The sequence below is a fragment of the Bombyx mandarina genome, chromosome 02 (genome assembly GCF_030267445.1).
Source record: "Bombyx mandarina strain Sakado chromosome 02, ASM3026744v2".
In the NCBI taxonomy this organism is placed as follows: Eukaryota; Metazoa; Arthropoda; class Insecta; order Lepidoptera; family Bombycidae; genus Bombyx; species Bombyx mandarina.
Genome location: NC_143209.1, coordinates 3924480 through 3944620, shown reverse-complemented (window position 1 = coordinate 3944620; position 20141 = coordinate 3924480). Strand labels below are relative to the sequence as shown.

General features: G+C 36.0%; 3 protein-coding genes and 2 non-coding genes across 5 annotated transcripts in view; 2 read left to right on the top strand and 3 right to left on the bottom strand.

Moving 5' to 3' along the window:
* Positions 1 to 175: 175 nt before the first annotated feature.
* RpL23 (ribosomal protein L23) lies at positions 176 to 3341 on the bottom strand. The gene is made up of 4 exons (XM_028172938.2): positions 3206 to 3341; positions 2936 to 3019; positions 2034 to 2161; positions 176 to 390 (listed from the first exon to the last, which is right to left on the bottom strand). Exons 1-4 carry the CDS (start codon positions 3216 to 3218, stop codon positions 193 to 195), a joined length of 423 nt encoding a protein of 140 aa, XP_028028739.1. The 5' UTR covers positions 3219 to 3341; the 3' UTR covers positions 176 to 192.
* A 1649-nt stretch (positions 3342 to 4990) lies between these two features.
* Prosbeta7 (proteasome subunit beta type-4) lies at positions 4991 to 10247 on the top strand. Its single transcript, XM_028172937.2, has 5 exons — positions 4991 to 6594; positions 7084 to 7296; positions 7872 to 8007; positions 8708 to 8853; positions 10057 to 10247. The coding sequence occupies exons 1-5, from the start codon at positions 6458 to 6460 to the stop codon at positions 10211 to 10213; spliced, it is 789 nt and encodes a 262-aa protein (XP_028028738.2). The 5' UTR covers positions 4991 to 6457; the 3' UTR covers positions 10214 to 10247.
* Positions 10248 to 11659: 1412 nt separating this feature from the next.
* On the top strand, positions 11660 to 11766 carry LOC114242045 (U6 spliceosomal RNA). Its single transcript, XR_003624623.1, has one exon. It is a non-coding gene; the product is annotated as a U6 spliceosomal RNA (small nuclear RNA).
* A 2399-nt stretch (positions 11767 to 14165) lies between these two features.
* Positions 14166 to 14272, bottom strand: LOC114242044 (U6 spliceosomal RNA). The gene has a single exon (XR_003624622.1). It is a non-coding gene; the product is annotated as a U6 spliceosomal RNA (small nuclear RNA).
* Positions 14273 to 14883: 611 nt separating this feature from the next.
* Np (serine protease notopleural) overlaps positions 14884 to 20141 on the bottom strand; it is a 64877-nt gene continuing 59619 nt past the window's right edge. The window contains exons 8-10 of the mRNA XM_089735516.1: positions 19461 to 19576; positions 17249 to 17404; positions 14884 to 16635 (exon numbers count right to left, since the gene is read on the bottom strand). Of these exons, the coding sequence (XP_089591642.1) occupies positions 16472 to 16635; positions 17249 to 17404; positions 19461 to 19576 (436 nt within the window). The 3' untranslated portion in view covers positions 14884 to 16471. The remainder of the gene's footprint in view (positions 16636 to 17248; positions 17405 to 19460; positions 19577 to 20141) is intronic.

Here is a 20141-nt window from a genome sequence, read left to right as displayed (position 1 = left end):
AAGCAGTAATGCGTTTCGGTTTGAAGGGTGGGGTAACCGTTGTACCTATACTGAGACCTTAGAACTTATATCTCAAGGTGGGTGGAGCATTTACATTGTAAATGTCTATTACGCAAATTATCATTTTTCGGGTTTGATTTTGATGTACTAGGAAAGGAAAGTGAAACACAGTTACTAATCTTAAACGTATATTCAAGCTATAGAGCTCGCGTTTGAGGCAATACGCGGCCACAGATCAGCACATTCTTTGGCTACAGGCCCTGTGATGGCCGAGCCCTTCATTTCGCCCTTGTTATTGACTATGACACCCGCATTGTCCTCAAAGTATATAAATACTCCATCACGCCTTCTGAATGGTTTCCGCTGCCTGATGACCACTGCCGGCATTACCTGTGCAATAAAATTTTAATTTATATTTTCTTACTACAATTTTTTCAAGTTCAATAAAATTGATTTATGTTGGGAGGTTGTATTAAACTGAAATGCTCAGTCAGCCAAGGTGTTTCAGCATAACATGTTTCAGATGAAATAAAATAGCGAAACCTCAGGCATATCATCATAGCGATTCAGTTTAGTTTAAATGTATATCCATCATGATTCTTATCGTGTTCCATCTGAGTTTGATCACAGGTGTGAATTCCCAATCTACTTTAAAAAACATTTACAACCTATCCTAGATAATAAAAAACAAAAAAACATTCATTCAGTATTTTCGTGAGTGGAATATACACCCAACATGATTCTTATTGTGTTCCATCTGAGTTTGATTACATGTGTCAATTCTAAATCCACTTTAAAAAACATTTACAACCTAGGGTAGAGAATAAAAAACAAAAAACGTTTTCATTCAGTATTTTTATGAGTGGTCACCATCAGCACAATGAATATGAGAAATATCAGGGGTACCTTCGGTTATGCTGGAACCATGTCACATAAGCACATTACCCTTGGTTTTTGTTGTAACAAAATAAAATATGATAGGTATTAATGAGCAACAAATTTTTAATTTACAACAACCAGCTTTTACAATCACCAAAATAGCTATAGAATGATTGAAAAACGTTTTGACTTAATAGAAGTAGACAACAGGATTTGTTTATGTTAACACGTTGCCTGTCCAGAGTATTTTGGTTTAGTACCCGTGACGCCCATTTTTTTTTTTCGGCTTAACTATTTCATTTTATGTACTTATGAAGTACATGTAAGTGCTTTTCAAAAAACACTTTCAAAAACAACTAAAATACTGAATTTCATGCATGCATTAGTTTTAATGCACAGACGTGCCAGCTAGAATACCGTGCATTACTTATATAATGCACGAATGTCACAGCTGGACCAAAAATGCATTATATATAATGCACGGACAGGCAACGTGTTAATATTATAGTTTCAAATTTGTAACATAGTCAAAAAGATAATGGATGGTACCATCCAGTGTTTGTTGGTGTTTCTAGTTGTTGACATCTAGACATAATGCAAATACCAGCTTTAACCTTGAAACATAGTTTTATATAGCATTCTTCAAATCAGAATGCAAAGCTATAAAAATATGTTTGACTTTAGTCCTATCTGGATTGCCTTACAAAATACTAGAGAAGGGATTTGAAAGGGGTCGATATCAACCACTTACACACTCAGTTAACTAGTTTTTAAATTGGTATTTTGTATCAATGAGAAAAAACTGAAAATAGGAATTTTAAAGTAATTTGGCTATGGGAGTCTGGGTATCAATTAATTTTGGAACAGCAGTCTCTTGCCCAAAATAGTTTGATTGGAATTCCTCTTATAGTGAAATATAGCTAAGCAATAATTCTTTATAATGTATTGCAACGAATTCAAAAGTTTATTTATTATAATTTTTTTAGAAAGCCTTTATTAGGATTAGGATATTTAGAGAAATTTTATTTCAGTATGTAAAAGCCTTCTACAGTTTTATTCATATAAACATTTACTGTATATTATTATACAATTAGAAACAGTAATAAGATGAAAATACTTTAAAACTTTTCATGAGACAATTAATATACACTGACCTTTTTCCGGAGTTCAGGTTTACCCTTTTTGACTGTGGCCACAATCATGTCCCCGGAACCGGCAGCCGGCAGTCTGTTCAGGCGACCTTTGATACCTTGGACAGCGATCACATACAGGTTCTTTGCCCCTGAAATAATTAAGAGACATTAGTATGAAACCACTTTATGTGTGGCTTTTTGGCATTTTCTTCTTCACAATGTTTGAAGAATTTGTATTAAACGAAAAAGTGTCACAAACTGAAGGTAGTGTTTTAAAAAAAAAATAATAGTTGTAGGTACTTCATATTATTCAGATTTACTAGGTACTACCAGAGAAAAGAGCACGAAAAGGTAGATTAAAAAGTTTACACTATCATTTCTCAAATATTTATGATAATTTTCAATAAATTTTCTACTTATATCAGCGGTTGGGGAACCGGGGTAAATTACCCCAAATGGGATAAAATGAAATTTTGGGGGGTAAAAATGAAACTTTTGTGAGTAAAAAGTATATATTGAAGTGAAACTTCTTTAGAATCGTTAAATTTTTAGCTATCGTTTTCTTTTCAAAATTATCATGGGGTTTTAATAAGAAAAGAAGCGATTTCGTTTTCTTTTTGTCTTCGCCATGGGGTATCAACTTACACAAAAATATTTTGGAGTAATAACTAAAAAAGTACCCCGACCGCTGACTTATATTATCGTTGTAAATTCTCAAGACAATCAATATTTGATGATTTAAAACTATGCATTTATTTATTATCGGTCGAGCATCTTCAGACACAGCCAAGGAAGATTATCATTATGAATCAAAACACAAATTTGTGTCCGATAGGTATCATCATCAGATGCTCAACCCAGAGCATCGTGTGGTTTTAGGTTATGTGAGGTTCGTCACAATAACATTAGTTTGAAGTAGGTACCTGTGTTGTCGGCGCAGTTGATTACTGCTCCCACTGGGAGACCCAGGGAGATACGGAATTTCGCTCCCGCGGAACCACCACGTCCTTTAAACAGAAAAACATAACACTATACTTTTTCACCAAAACACCAACTATTCATTGAGATAGAATCATTTCGAAATAAAGGCTCCGAACAATAGTTTTCGTATGGTTATTGATTCGCACATATTGTGTACTATAATATCACATGGATTGAATTGATTTACTCGGATAATTTAGAATTTCACGAACCTCTCTTAGACATTTTGTTGTATCAAAATTTTGAAAGAAATAATATGGACGTGAAGTTAGTAACTTTTGTTGTCGTACTCGTTCAAAAATCAAAATGTCAGTGAAGGTCTTGAAGTCAGTAACTGTAGGCGATCTTTTCAATCTATAAAGGAAAAAGGCCACATTAATTTATATTAAAATGTCTTCTATGTGAATAAATTTTGCGAAACACATAACTGACATTTTTCTGTTTGTGCGATGTAATTTTAATCAAATAATCTTTTAAAACCTTTTTTTTAATTCCTACTTGATTTCTAAACGAAATTAAGTTCTTCTTGCATGTATGCTTATAGGCTTATTACACTTGGCTAAATTTAGTCGACTGAATTCAGAAGCAAATTTAGAAGCTTCTGATTACACTGTTCTAAATTCAGCATAGACCTATATAGTAGGGACACGACATATTTTTCTATACGTACAATTGCTTAAATAAATAGCACCCATTGAAGGCACACACATAAACATATAATATAATCAGAACTTTAACTCGCAGGAAAACAATATAACAGTATTTCAGTGCGTACATAAAATGAAACATGAATATACGTATATATCTCCGTCTCCGTCTAATGAGGCCGAAAATCCGCCATGTTGAGTGCACCAAATGTCATTGTCACGTCAGTTCGGCCGTCTGTTTTGTGTTGTACATTATTTATTGACTTTGATATCGATTTAATATGATTGCTTATATAAAATTTCATATTTTATCATGCTTAAAACATACAAAAATAATAATTAAAACGTATTTTATAGGATCTCAAGAAAGTCGATGCCCCAAAACTATTATCTATATATATTTAAATTCATTATGGAGCCCTCATCCGAAAAATCGGACACCATTTTTCAGTCGGAATCTATTGATCATGACACTAATCATAAATACCTCTTTAAAATATGACATCAAAACATATTTAGACATTCTGTTTAGATATTTCGGGAAAAAGGCTACCGACAAAATCTCTTCGGAACTATTTAAATAAAATAGTTTTATTCCGCAGTGAGTAAAACACTATTGTAAATTCGTTAAATATTTAATAATTAAGTGATTTTAGAGAGGAAGTCACAAGGAATGACGTTTGTAATTAATGAATAAATGTTCTGTAGGTGTTTTTTTTTTCACGCGGTCCCTTAATAAGTTTACAATTTGAATCACTCTCAAGTGAAAGTGATTCAAATGGTGCGGCGCCCCTTCCTTGAGGTGCGATGCGGTAGTGTGTTACGGACTAAAATTAATTAGTCAGCAAAACAATTAAAATAGATTGTACTGTTACAATAGACTGTAATACTGTAGACTGTTCTAAGAAAAACACGTACTCAAAATACGATAACATTTAGCATGCTAGAAATGGGCAGATGGCACTGTACTACGCCATATCTTTATGTTTTGCGACAAATGACAACTTTATAAAATCAGTGTAGCAACTTTTAAAAATCATCATATCGTTTACTTGGCAAATTCGAACGACGAACTTGTCTTAGATTTCACACATCTAAATCATATCATATTTGCATATAACAATATACCTACTTACTTCCCATTAAAGTATAAATTCTACAAATAAATAATACTCAACAATATTTAAACTAAAATGAACCAAGAACGTTTATCGATAAAACCTGATAACATTGAAATCTTTTGTACAGCACTAAAACCGCCATGTTTTGTGGTCAGATGACGTCACAGTGGCACGAATTTTTTGTTGACGTTTCATTTCCATAGGTTTCCTACTTCAATGAAATTCAGTTACTGAATCAATTGTAAGTTTAAAAGGCTTATTACACTTGGCTGAATTTAGTCGACTGAATTCAGAAGCAAATTAAACGCGACGAAGTAAGACGTGTCGTGTGCTTAAGAGGATGGCCCTCAGTATTGTCTAGAAAACATTTTTTTTTTTGTTTTTGTATTTGTTTCAATTTCTCAAAAAAAAAACAAGTTATCGGTGAAGAAATATTTGTTGCTGTGCGGAATGTTAGCAAATATGAACATTATGAGTTATTTAGAACCAGCAGATTTCAGAAATTATCTATAAATAGATTCGATCTCGTTTGACCTAATATTAAGCCTTGTGACACCGTTAATTCAAAAGCAGGATACTATCCTACGATAGTCTATTATATATCTATTATATAACTATTACATACCTAATTCTACGATAGAATAAGTCCAAAAGAAAGATTGGTTGTAACATTAAGATTTCTTGGAACAGGAAATTCGTATCAAGATTTAAAATTTAGTTCTTCACAATCCCAACCCCTGATGACAAAAACTATCCCTGAAACAAGTCGAACTTCAGTAGCGACTGAATTCAGTCGACTAAATTTAGCCACGTGTAATAAGCCTTTTAACAATTATCAATTGTAAACGGAGTGAAGCTGCGTAGTGAAGTTTTGAATCTTTAGGCGCTATCTCTGAAATTAAATTACAGCTGTGTTAGGTACGGTACCTCTCTACGGTTGCTCTTCGACCTTGATTAATATTATTGATCGAAGTCTTCGACGGATACTTTTTCAGACACAGAGCTCTTTACCTTTGTTCTCTACACTATAACTGCAGACTTACTGCACTATAACTTTCAATTTTTATTTGTACTTCTTGGAATTTTTTATTTAAAATACAATAGAATTTCCAAGATTATTTTTAGATGAAATATTACAAATCAAGAAAAATAACAATAAAATATAATCAACAATTAATCTGCGTAAAGCAAATCGTAACAAAAAAATGATCGTCATTGACAAGTGTTGCTAGGTATTTTGGTTTATTACTTTACTTTTTATTAATGTATGTTTCATATTTGTAAATTTTCACTTTGTGAACTCATGCTAACAATTCTATTAAGTTCGATTGAGCTATGTACATGAAAATTAATGACACCTAAAGTTTTAATGTCTGTCATGTAAAAGTCTAATTTTGATTTTGTTTCGCTCCCTAATTATAACAAACAATTACCTAGAGCAGCCACAGAGAGCTTTGACTTTAAGCTAGTATAGTGTTTGTTTATTGAGTAATTTGTGATTTTCTTGACGTGAAAATTTGTGTGCTCTTCGAGTCAGTTCCATCACTTCCATCTTGGTTTTCAATTTATGCAACACTGCATAGCGTAGTACTTGTCAAAATCATAGCCGCTTGTCATTCTGCAAAAACTGGCAAAACTGAAACACCATAGATTCCGAAGCTGAAACAATAATTAACTTCGTATTAAAAAGAATAAAATGGCTTTTATGGGGGACACAATGAACCCCTCGCCGTTGTGGCAAAACGGACCGTCGCCTGGAGCATTTTATAATTTTCCTGGAAATGCTTCCACAATTGCTCCTTCCAGGCACGGTGTACAGGATTTTACAGCTCAGTAAGTATTAATCATTGTTCATAACTTGTCAGAACAAACAGCAATTGTAGATATTAACAACTGTTTTGTAGAGACCACTTTATAAGCCCAACCACAATACTAAAAAACCTAAAAAAATAAAAAATAACTAAAGACACTTTATATTTACAGACTAGTGTGAGTTCACTTTTTTTTATTTTTTGTAGTGACACGCCGAAATATTTCGAATCTTTAAAACTCTGAATATCGGAAAATGATTTGAGCCCCTACCTAATTTGTAAACTATTTTTTATTATAAGTTGATGCATTGATGCCTATCAAAATAAATAAATAAATTCTAAAAAATATACATCATAATTAAGTACAATGTTCTATAATAAAAGCATAAACAAACAATATTAGCCAATTTTTAAATCAGAATTTATCTACAGATCATAAAAGTTTTAAAAGTTCAAACAGTTCAAAGTTGTACAGTTAACAGGAATTATCCAAACTTACGTTTCTGTACAGCTCAGCGAGCCCCATCACGACCACCACAACGGTCATCGGAGTTAAGTTTGACAAGGGATGTGTTATCGCCGGTGACACACTGGGCTCGTACGGGTCATTGGCCCGGTTTCGAGACTGTCCCCGCGTGATGAAAGTCAATGACTTAATACTACTAGGCTGCGGAGGAGACTATGCTGATTTTCAGTATTTAAAGGATATCATTCAACAAAAAATGTTAGTGTTTTCATATTTGTTTGCTTCTTTTTTTAACTTATACAAGGTCTGCTTAATGTTGGGATGTTATCAGACTGCAGCAAACCAAATCATGAATGTTCCTACTAATCTTGAGGCCTAAGGTTAGTGTCAATAGCATATAGGTGCCAAATAAATGTAGTTAATACATACCTAATGACAGGTTCAGTTGAAGTTTAAGGAACGAAAAGGGAAGGAATTATTTCATTGGAGTTTAATTAATTGATTAAAACTCATGTCTTATTAATGTAAAATTTATATAATACAATGTCATTATTATTATCATGATATTACTAGGTCATAGAATATCATAGTTTTATCTTTATATGTATATTTCTTCTGTGTGTGTGTTTGTTACTGAACTTGTCCTAAACGGCTGGACCGATTTGAATGTTTTTTTTGTATGCGTTTGGGTGGCACCCTGGATGGTTTCACAAATCAGCCCGGCAGGGCGCTGCAGTCGGTATTTAGGTTATTTATCTTTCCTAGAAATAATTTATATGGTAGAACAACGTTTGCCGGGTCAGCTAGTATAATTTTAATTCTTAAATCGACAGCATTGATGAGCGCTGTGTTGGAGACGGTCTCCAGCTCAAGCCCCGTTCTCTGCACTGCTGGTTGACTCGTGTCCTCTACAACAAGAGGAGCAAGATGGATCCCCTCTGGAACAGCTATGTGGTCGCCGGTATTCAGGTTTGTGATGAAGTTTTGTTATATTTTTTAATTATAGTGTATCATTAGTTATTTTAAGCATTTATGTACATATATTACTCTTTACTACTATATACAGGGTGTCAACAATGGGTATATCAATCCAAAACGTGGCCATAATATCGACAATGTAGGTCAAAATGTCAAAAGAATCCATTTCGTAATTCATTTCATACAAAAACTAATTTATTGATTATTTCAACTGTTTGCTCATTGCCTTGAATTTATCCAACCAAAGTACGGAATGTACGATTTAAATGTGGAAGACAAAGAATATAACAGCAAATGCAAATATCTATATATTAATACGTGAAGCAAAAATTTTGTATCCCTTTTTACGAAAATTGCGCGGACGGAGGAGTATGAAAATTTCTACACTTACAGAGAATATACTTTTACTGGTGGTAGGACCTCTTGTGAGTCCGCACGGGTAGGTACCACCGCCCCGCCTATTTCTGCCGCGAAGCAGTAATGCGTTTTGGTTTGAAGGGTGGGGCAGCCGTTGTGACTATACTGAGACCTTAGAACTATATCTCAAGGTGTGTGGCGCATTTACGTTGTAGATGTCTATAGGCTCCAGTAACCACTTAACACCAGGTGGGCTGTGAGCTCGTCTAAGCCCCATCTAAGCAATAAAAAAAAATGTTGTATGTTAAATTATAAACTCTTAAAAACTGAACAGGATGGTGAACCCTTCCTTGGAGCTGTTGATAAATTGGGAACAGCCTATGAAGATGCTGTGATCTCAAACGGGCTAGGAGCTTACATGGCGACTCCTCTACTGAGGGACGCAGTGGATAAAGGACCTCTGGACCAAGAAACTGCTATGTAAGAACAACTATTTTATATAAAAAAAAATTATTGCCCTTGTAGGCAGACGAGCATACGGCCCACCTGATGGTGAGTGGTTACCGTCGCTCATGGACTTTAGCAATGCCAGGGGGAGAGCCGAGCCACTGCCTACAAAACCAAGCCACTGCCTATAAAACCAAGCCGCTGCCAACAGCCAAGCCACTGCCTACGAAAATGTGAAAGCGACTTCAATATTAAAAAATATATGTAATAGAACAAAAAAAATTTTAACTAGCAAACCGTATTAACAATTAATTTCTTTTTTTATATCCTATCAATACTGGTCAGGATATTAGAGCTATCTATACTAATATTATAAAGAGGAAAGATTTGTTTGTTTGTTTGTATTGAATAGGCTCCGAAACTACTGAACCGATTCGAAAAATTCTTTCACTGTTTGGAAGTTACACTATTCCCGAGTGACATAGGCTATAATCTTTTTTGAAAAAAAGTAGGGATCCTTACTAGAACTCTAATAATGTAACCTAATAATAAAAATACTATTGATGATAGAATAAAATAATGTATGTAGAACACATTATTATTTACAAAAAGTGTCGCGACAGCATATGCCTAACTATTGTAGTTATGCCGCAATAAGTGTGTGTGCTCTGAGGGATTGTTTGAGATGATCCCCTCATCTCATTTTTATCATCGCACCTCCCGCCATCGGAGCAGAGTTCATCCATATTACATGGAACCGCTGCGGTCATCGACAGTGCGTTTCCAGAGGTCTTTTTTGCCACGTACCATCCCGCTATGGAATGAGCTCCCCTCCACGGTGTTTCCCGAGCGCTATGACATGTCCTTCTTCAAACGAGGCTTGTGGAGAGTATTAAGCGGTAGGCAGCGGCTTGGCTCTGCCCCTGGCATTGCTGAAGTCCATGGGCGACGGTAACCACTCACCATCAGGTGGGCCGTATGCTCGTCTGCCTACAAGGGCAATAAAAAAAAAGTTGTTCTTTTAATTAAAAATATAAAACAACGTTGAAATTTTTGTTAAAAACCCGAGCGGAGCCGGAGCGGGCCGCTAGTGTTTTATAATAATTAGGTGTATCCAATACTATTTTCTAATTAAAGAATGCGTTGTGGGCCGCATGAAATAATCTTTTGCCTGGACAGCCGTAGTCTTAAAGATCACACCCTGTATAATGTAATATGTTTTTTTTTTTTTTTCAGTGCGGTTGTACGTAAAAGCATGGAGGTGCTTTTCTACAGAGATGCTCGCGCGTTCCAACGCTACCAGCTCGGCGTGGTCACGGCTGAGGGAATAAAGATCACAGACGAGGAGCTCAAGCATGATTGGTCGTTAGCTCACATGATACAAATGAAGTGATTTTTTGTTTTTAAATAAAAGAATGTTTTTTAAACTCTTTTTTTTACTATTGCAGACACAGAAATATTTACCTTTGTTCCCTACACTATTACTGCAGACTTTAAATTTAACATTTTTTTTTTAATTGTTGGATTTTTTTATTTAAAATACAATAGAATTTTCAAGATTATGCTTAGATTAAATATTACAAATAAAGAAAAAGAATAATAAAATATAATCAATAATAAATTTGCGTAAGACGAATCGTAACAAAAAATGATTGTCATTGACAAGTGTTGCTAAATATTTTGGTTTATTACTTTACTTTTTATTAATGTGTTTCATATTTGTAAATTAACACTATTTGAAGTCATGCTATCAATTCTATCAAACGTAATATTATGTTTGAATGAGCTATGTATATGAAAATCTGCGTATACCTGCTATATTTGGTTTTTTTTATGTGATTTTATGACCTGGTAACTAAGACCTTTAAGTCATATCTTATTTTTATTTATATTCTTATTTTTATAAAAAAGATAATATGGGGTAAAAAGAAATGAAATGAAGATGATTAATATGAGACATTTATCAACTGGGATGAAATTAAATGAAATGAGATGAGATGATATGGGATGAAATATAATCTTAGTAAAATGGTGGTCAATTACTGAGATTTTTTCAGTGGACTTTTTGGAGGATCCCGAGAAGTTACGTCCAGTGGCTTTGTTTCATTTTCCCACATTTGTGCACTTTCACAGATATTAAACAGTTAATAAACCACCGTTATTACACATTTAAACCTAAAGAAACACTAAATAGACAAAAAATAAATCACACAACTTCACTCCTCGCGTTGCTGCCAAAAAGTCCCACTATATTTAGTCTACGCCAGAACGCCTAGATTAAGTCGTCCATGTAGATTACCCGCACTACTTTTTTTTTTCCCGCCTATGCTTATAGCCTTGAAACATCTTAGCGTGTAGGTGCGCTCTCGGGGCTCAAACCGGAGGTGTTGCTAACACTGGCCCTAGCAAGAGCAGTGCTCAGCAGAATCTACCACCGGATCGTAAACGCGACCCACCGAGAAGAAGCGCTACTGTGGGTTCGTCATTTGAACACGTTTTTAAAAGTCTAATCAACTTCGAAGTTAAAAAGGTCTGTGTTAGAGTTCAGAGATATTTTAGAGGAACGTCTTGGTGTCCAATTGTTAATATTCCATTTAACTATTTCAAATAAGCCAAAAAATAACATACAGTAAGCATAATATCCGTATCCAGGCGTTGCCTTAACAATAAGATATTATTTAAGCGTTAAAAAAAATGTACTGTTGGTGTACATAGATGGCGCTGTTCGCAAAGTAACAAAATGCCCATACGAATGTATGAAATTGCTTTAAAACCTAAATCGTGCTTTTGATAGTTGCAAAATTTTGAGGATATATACAAAATAAAGAACAAATCAAGTGTACTTGCTTCGGCAGTACATATACTAAAATTGGAACGATACAGAGAAGATTAGCATGGCCCCTGCGCAAGGATGACACGCAAAATCGTGAAGCGTTCCACATTTTTTGGACAATTTAGTTTCGGACAATCCTTTAGCACGCCTTGATTCACCAACCTCAATGAATCTTTCTTCTTTATTTAGTATATTATCCATCCCTAATGGTTTTATTTAGAACTTTTTTTTCTCCCTATGCTGGTAGCCTTAGCGCTGTGGTGAGTTTCACACAGATTGCTTAGTTTGCAAGTGGGTGTGAAAAAAAAATGTTTTTAATGAAAAGTATGTAGATAAAAATCATACAAAAAAGTAATAGCCCGGGAGCCAGTGACAGATTTTCATGACCAAGTCCCTCCCAATCGAAAATTCGTGAAATGTTTTTTTTTTCCTACCTAAGCTGGTAGCCTAGAGAGGCTATTCCAGCGGAACCTTAACTGGTAGGTGAGGTCACGGGGCTCAAACCTGACGACGATGCTAACACGAACCCTATCAAGAGTCGTGCTTCGCAGAATCTACCACCGGATCGGAAACGCGACCCACTGAGAAGATCCGGCGAGAAACTCAGTAGGCTGTGTCTGAGAGTTGAGAAATGCATTAGGGACTTATACTATGAATACTCGCGACCGTCAGCTGTGACTCCGTGAGTGGGGCGGGCAGGGGCAGCCTCCCACGCATGGAGAAAAAAAAGTTTTATCTGCTGCGTTACACCTTTCAAGGTACCAGCTGACAAACTTTCCACTGAGATACAGCAAGCTGACATTAATTTTCATTCATAGTAGAATATAAACGATCACCAGGTAAATTTTTAGTTGAGAGGAAATCATTGAAAATATAATTTCTTTTTTCATGTTCAAGCAGCCAGCTAGCGTATAATCCACCATGTTATGGCCAGCTGACTTTTTTTTTCCTTCAAAATACTAGGTTAACTATAATCTGACAAAATTTGAAATGGGAGGAAATGACTGAAAAAACTTTTTTTTTTCTCCATGCGTGGGAGGCTGCCACCGCCCGCCCCACCCACGGAATCGCAGCTGACGGTCGCGAGTATTCATAGTATAGGTCCCTAATGCATTTTACGAAGTTTCGCTCGAGAGGAAATAATTAACCGAAATTGTACTTGGCTCCTGGACCAAAAGCTTTTAAACTTAAACGTAACAAAAACACTCTCAGAATATAAACTTAAATTAATATAACAAAAAGACAACGTTATGCCAGCATAACTGAACTGGTAGGTGAGCTCTAACCTGACGACGTTGCTAACTTTCCTGGTGGTAGGACCTCTTGTGAGTCCGCGCGGGTAGGTACCACCACCCTGCCTACTTCTGCCGTGAAGCAGTAATGCGTTTCGGTTTGAAGGGCGGGGCAGCCGTTGTAACTATACTTGAGACCTTAGAACTTATATCTCAAGGTGGGTGTCGCATTTACGTTGTAGATGTCTATGGGCTCCAACAACCACTTAACATCAGGTGGGCTGTGAGCTCGTCCACACATCTAAGCAATAAAATATACGTACCATCCGGCTTTGGAATGAGCTCCCTTCCACGGTGTTTCCCGAGCGCTATGACATGTCCTTCTTCAAACTAGGCTTGTGGGAGTACTTAAAAGTAGGCAGTGGCTTGGCTTTGGCAGACGGTAACCACTCACCATCATCAACCGTCTGCATATACGACAACAAAAAAAAAAAACAATATTGGACCAGAGTAATAAATTATTGTATTCTCATAAGGTGAACATGTTGGTCTTATAACAATTTTTTTTTCCTACCTATGCTAGTAGCCTCGAGGGGCGTAGATTAGTTGACAGGGATCAGTCTGACGAATTTGCTAACACTGGCCTTAGCAAGAACAGTGCTTCGCTAAATCCTACCACCGGATCGGAATCTTTTTATTTTTATTTTTATTGCTTAGATGGGTGGACGAGCTCACAGCCCACCTGGTGTTAAGTGGTTACTGGAGCCCATAGACATCCACAACGTAAATGCGCCACCCACCTTGAGATACAAGTTCTAAGGTCTCAAGTATAGTTACAACGGCTGTCCCACCCTTCAAACCGAAACGCATTACTGCTTCACGGCAGAAATAGGCAGGGTGGTGGTACCCACCCGCGCGGACTCACAAGAGGTCCTACCACCAGTAATCGCGACCCACTGAGGAGATCCGTCGAGAAACTCAGCGGGCTGTCTGAGTTAATTTACTCAGTGAATTTATCGTCGCTTTTGGCGATTCGACGAGAACGGTGACCGGTGCTTGATATACCTAATTGTCCCCAGCAATGGAGCGGGAGGACTCGAAGTGACGTGCTTAGGGCGACTATTTACCGTTTGCAATTAACAAGACCACACCCGTTCATTTCTCATTACTGTCTTAAAACAAACCAGTAGGCCTGCTCATGCAATACAATGTAGAAGATAGAAAGCTTGAGGTTGGTGAATCACGGCGTGCTATATGATAGTTCGAAACTAAAATGTTCAAAAAATGTGGAACGCTTCACGATTTTGCGTGTCATCCTTGCGCAGGGGCCATGCTAATCTTCTCTGTATCGTTCCAATTTTAGTATATGTACTGCCGAAGCAAGTACATTTGGTACGCATTTTATTTTGTATATATAGTAAAAGTTTTGAAACTATCATAAGCGCGATTTACGTTTTTAAGCAATTTCATACATTCGTATGGGCATTTTGTTACTTTGCGAACAGCGCCATCTATGTACAACTATAGTACATTTTTTAACTCTTAAGCAAGATCTTATTGTTATGGCAACGCCTGGATACGGATATTGTGCTTACTGTACATAATGTATTGTTCTGCTGTATATTTATTCGAAATAGTTTAATGAAATATTAACATTTGGTCACTAAGACGTTTGTCTAAAATTGAACTCTAACGCAAGCTTCGAAGTTGATTGTACATATAACACGCTTACGAACAGCGCCATCTATAAGCGAAATATACAAATTCTCCATCAATTTTAATTATCTAAGTAGGTATGTATTATTATGTACATTGTATGATCTTGATGAATAAACTAAATTGTATATATTATTTGAAATGTCTTTAATCAGTCATTATTCTGTAATATAAACATTTTTGGATTGTATTAGTTAAAAAAGAAAAAAAATATATTTTGTTTTTCAATAACGTTGTGGTTAAAAGTGACAAAAACCATATAAATATTCAAATAAAACTTCATTTTGATAAAAAAAAAAATTTATTATCATTGAGAAGAATCCTTAATGAATCTATGGCTAGATCATAAATATATTTAATAAATGCATTCTCTTATTTATTATAAATAATGACGTCTATGTACAAATTATTATTTAACTAAAATAAATTAAGGACGGATTGTGCTTGACAATTCTTAATTTCTTTATATACTAACTTTTAAGGTGAAAGGGAACATTGTGTTTAATAATTGGAATAAAAAATGGACCTTTACAAATATTAAAAATATTAAGTAGAATTTAATTAATTATGTTTCTTAGTGTGTGTTTTTAAATGTAAGCTTAAAAGCACAGAGTTCTTAAGTTTTTATTCTTGATGACACTAGCGCCATCTCTTGTTTCTCTTTGCAAAACGTTGTCGTCAAAATCAACTAGACATCTGTCCCTTTCAAATTGAGAACTAAATTCATTGATAAATTAAAAATAAATTCGTTTACTTATTACTAAAAGTTTCTCTAAAGTAAAGTTCGTAGTTCACAGCGATTCTCAAACTTCTTCGCAGATCAGCTGGGTTCAAACGCAAGTGTTTATACGTTTAGTTATGTTTTTTTCACGTTGTTGGAGTTAATAATAAATTAATGGGCTAACTTAATCACTCCAAAGCTCGTTGATGCTAACTTTGCCACTTTCGAGAGCTTTCTATGTATTTTAGTTTCACCACCTTTTTTTTTTGTTGAGGCACACGCAGTTTTTTTTTTTTGTCAACAGATGGCATGGATAGAGGCTTAAAAACTGGATCGGGTAAAAGATGAGGGCTTAAAAAAATTAAATTCGAATATAAACTTTGACTAAGAATTATCTGGAATCCAATGCAATATTATACTTTTGAATATTTATTTTTAATAAAACTTAAGGTAGAGAGAGAAGAAACTAAACACATTGTGAGTTCAAAGCTTCAAACCGTTGCTTAGCTGTGAAGTATTCACATATTTTATTTTCTTGAAATTTAGTTATCGTGTCGATGTAAAATTCCGAGCAATTTGCTAATATTTTCAAATTGTCTTGGTTTTTTTAGAACAGCGCCATCTATCGTTCCGTTTGTGGTAATTTGAAGTTTGATGTAGTCTTTTATCCAAAGAAAAGACAGTTTTAATTTTGTTTTCTTCTCGCTTGTATGTTTGTTTTATTGGAAGTGCGAACGAGACGCAAACACTTTACGTAACTTTTGTGTGTAACGTTTTAGTCACGACTTACGCGACACAAATGTTCGTTGTTCAAAATTCGTTGTTTTTACGAAGTATTGATTAATTGTCAAATATTAAATTAATACAAAATCGTGAAAGTTTAAATTTTGTTAAAAATAATAATTTATTAACCGTTCAAATTTCTTGGGAAGATTGAATCGGCTAATTAATTAAAATATATTTAAATAATTTTGTTAAGAAATACTTCAATAGCTTTGAGTTCTATTTTACATGGTTTCTTTGAGTTTTTTTTTAAATTCATTTATCGATTTACGAATTACGATTATCGATTATTCAATTATTATTATCGAAATTACAACATTCGAATTTCGAATCGCGTCAAAGCCAGTATAGATAATATAACGTCACTCAGAACTGCAGTATCTGGTTGATCCAATCCCTGAACTCCGATATCCGGGTGTAGACTCCGGGTTGGTTCGGCTCGGCGCAACCGATGCCCCAGGATATGATGCCGCCCAGGACGAACCTGTCGTCGCGGTCGCGGCGTACCACCATAGGACCCCCGCTGTCGCCTGTTCACAGCAAAACAGTTTATATAGAGAGAAGATGCATCTGACTAGGAGATGTATGGAAATGGTAGTGCAAGGTAGAGGGGGAAGAGGACGACCGAAGAAGACATGGATGGAGTGTGTGAATGACGATATGAGAGACAGAGGAGTGAGTGTTGAGGTGACGGCTGATAGAAGAAAAAAATCAGCTATGCCGACCCCACCTCGTGGGTTAAGGTAGAGAAAAAGAAGAAGACATTCAATGTGTGTGTGTGTGCGTGAGAGAGAGAGAGAATATACTTTATTGCACAGCAAAACACAATTTACATTCAATAAACAATCAGAGCGCCTTAAAATTCTTAATTCACTTCTCCCGCATCGCTTCAGGTAATCTGTTAGCTGTTTCGCTTCGAGTAGTTCCGTAACTACGTGCCATCTCTGCAACGCTTTTATATTTGTTACGACATCCCTAGAATCGTCGAGAACGTTCCACGCAAGTCGAGTATCTTCGATGTGTTTCGGTTACAATAGATGGCGTTGTACTTATCGGTTACTACATCCTTCGACGTTCGGCCCTTTGGCGATAGATGGCGCTACTCTTAGCTTACGTACATATAGCTCTAGTAAGTTAGCTTACCTTCGCAACTGTCGGTCCCGCCTTTGGTTCTGCCCGCGCATATGAATATGTTCGGTATGTGCTCGTTGTAGCCGGCGGCCTGGTACATCGCCTCGCATGCCGTGTTGTTGATCACGGGCACTCGAACCTCCTGGAGTACACTCGGCAACGGGCCCTCTGTGAGAAGATTATCGAATTCGTATTTAATTGTTGCGAGCTTTTTTTTTTTGAAGTTATTCTTCTTTAGGCGCGCTATGAAAAATTGATGAGAGTGAAATTTTACAATGCGCGCGCACCGTGACACAAAATTAACAGAAATGAAGTTGCCCACTAAATCGCTCATTACAATACGACCGACGTAACTTGGCGAGTCTGAATATAGTCGCAGGTGAACTTTCGCGCATGTACACTCTTAAAAAAAAGTGTTATTAGCATTCATTTTTTAACGTGAAATATTTCTTATTAATTATTTAATATTTAAAAAAAAAAAAAAAAAATTTAATAAAAATAAAGTATAACTTCTTACGCGCGTACACAAGTACACGCACCTTTTTTTTTCCCTAACTATGCTGATTGTCTTGAGAAGGTATATCAGCGTCGCCTTAACTAGTAGTTGAGCTCACGGGGCTCAAACCTGATGACGTTGCTAACACTGGTCCTAGCTAGAGCAGTGCTTCGCAGAATCTATCACCGGATCGGAAACGCGACCCACTGAGAAGATCCGGCGAGAAACTCAGTGGGCTGTGTCTGAGGGTTGCCGGTTGCGAGCAATAAAGGCGATAATGTTTTAACAGTTAAATTATGTAGTTACTATAGTACAAAATTTTCGAGATTTTTATTTTTTTTATTTCACTACACTGATAAAATAAATCACACCTTCAGAATTGAAGTGGTTTAATCCAAAATACTTGTTTTTTTTTTTTTTCAAAACCCCAAAAATTTAATTGAATTGAATTGTAATTTTTCAGTTTTGATTTTAATATTATGTACTTTAAACCTTAAAGCGCATTGATTTAAAACTGAGGAAAGTGTACTTTGTTCTTTTCTAGACAAATTTTAAATTTAATTATAAAAAAATATATCTTGTAAGCTGTTAGAATACATGTTTGTGAATCCTCCAAAGTATAAAAATTAATTTTCTTAAAATTTTATTGTTAAGCCCCTTCAATTCTATTGGGTGCGACTTATTATGTTACAAGTTGTCTGTAAGTTTATTTCGCGATATGTAATGCAACATATAAATATGTCGTGGTTAACGACTTTTAGTAATATTGGGAGGTTGTTTTGACTATTATTTTAAATGATGAAATGTTGTTTTGATAAATGTCACAAGGTGTAGGGTGGACTCCGTGGCGCCACAGTGTGAAATGGCGGTACGTGGACAGAGTCGTGGCATTCCGTGTCAGACAGTCATACAGTCCGTATCGGACGGTCCGTCCGTCTCAGTCGGTGAGTCTCTGGCAGTCAGTCAGTCAGTCAGTCGGTCTGTCGGTATGTGCAACGAAACTGTCGGTTTCCCTGTCATTGTGAAAGTTGTGTGTGTTGAGTTTCAATAATTATTATTCAAAAGGTTTTATTGACCTTTTATAAACTGAGTTCAATCAAATACGAGTGATGACAGAAACTACCGCTTAGCCTTCCCTGACCCCGCCCCGACAAATATATAATGATATGGAGTACTTCAGAATGAATAAACAATACTTTTATGTCTTTACATATTTGCGTTTTCTGTTATATAATAAGAAAACAACATTTAAAGCCATTAATCTCTTTTAAAATTAATATTAAAAATTAAAAAGTAAACAGTACTAATAAACTATACGAAACTGAGTAGTAGTAGTTTTATTATTCCAACTGGAAAGACAAAGGTATCAAACCATACAGCCTAATCCTTTTTCTTTTTTTTATATGAGAAATGATTTTATATAATGAAAGGAAATGAGATTATATGGGATGAAATGTAATCTCAGTAAAATGATGGTTATTTACTGATACTTCTTCAGTGAACTTTTTGGAGAATCACACAACTTCACTCCTCGCGTTCCTGCCAAAAGGATCTATACAAAACTGAGCTCTCTTTTTACTCAATGACATGACTTTACTCCATGACACTGAAGAAAAACCCTTTATAAAAATTAAAGAGCTTTGATTAATAAAGGGTTTTCTTTACAAATATATTTTATAATCTGTATTTTAATTTGGATAGATTTTTCGGAAGGTAACCAAGACTTACCGTCGTACAGTCTTCCCCAGCCCGTGACGTAAGCAGTCTTCCCGACATAGTCATCGTCATTGTCAGGAACGCAGACTGGCAGGATATTAGGCTGGAACTTAACCGGCTCGTAGAATCTAGATATTAGAAAAAAAAACAGACCATATATAACTCATATCTCGAGGTGGGTGGTGGAATTACCGTTGTTGATGTCCATGGACTTAACACTTAGCACCGGGTGGGCCGTGAGCTCGTCCACCCATCTAATCAATAAACAAAAATTACTCTGGATGTAGGGTAGTTCGAAATTTTGTTTATTAGATGGGTGGACGAACTCACAGCCTACCCGGTGTTAAGTGGTTAGCAGTCCAGACATTTACAACGTAAATGCGCCACTCACCCTGAGATATAAGTTCTAAGGTCTCAGTATAGTTACAACGGCTGCCTCACCCTTCAAACCGCATTACTGCTTCACGGCAGAAATAGGCAGGGTGATGGTACCTACCCGTGCGGACTCACAAAAGGTGTTTTTTTATAGGCCTTGTAGGCAGACGAGCGCACGGCGCACCTGATGGTGAGTGGTTACCGTCCCCCGTCGTCGTTTGAAGAAGGACATGTCATAGCGCTCGAGAAACACCGTGGAGGGGAGCTCATTCCATAGCCGGATGGTACGTGGCAAAAAATACCTCTGGAAACGCACTG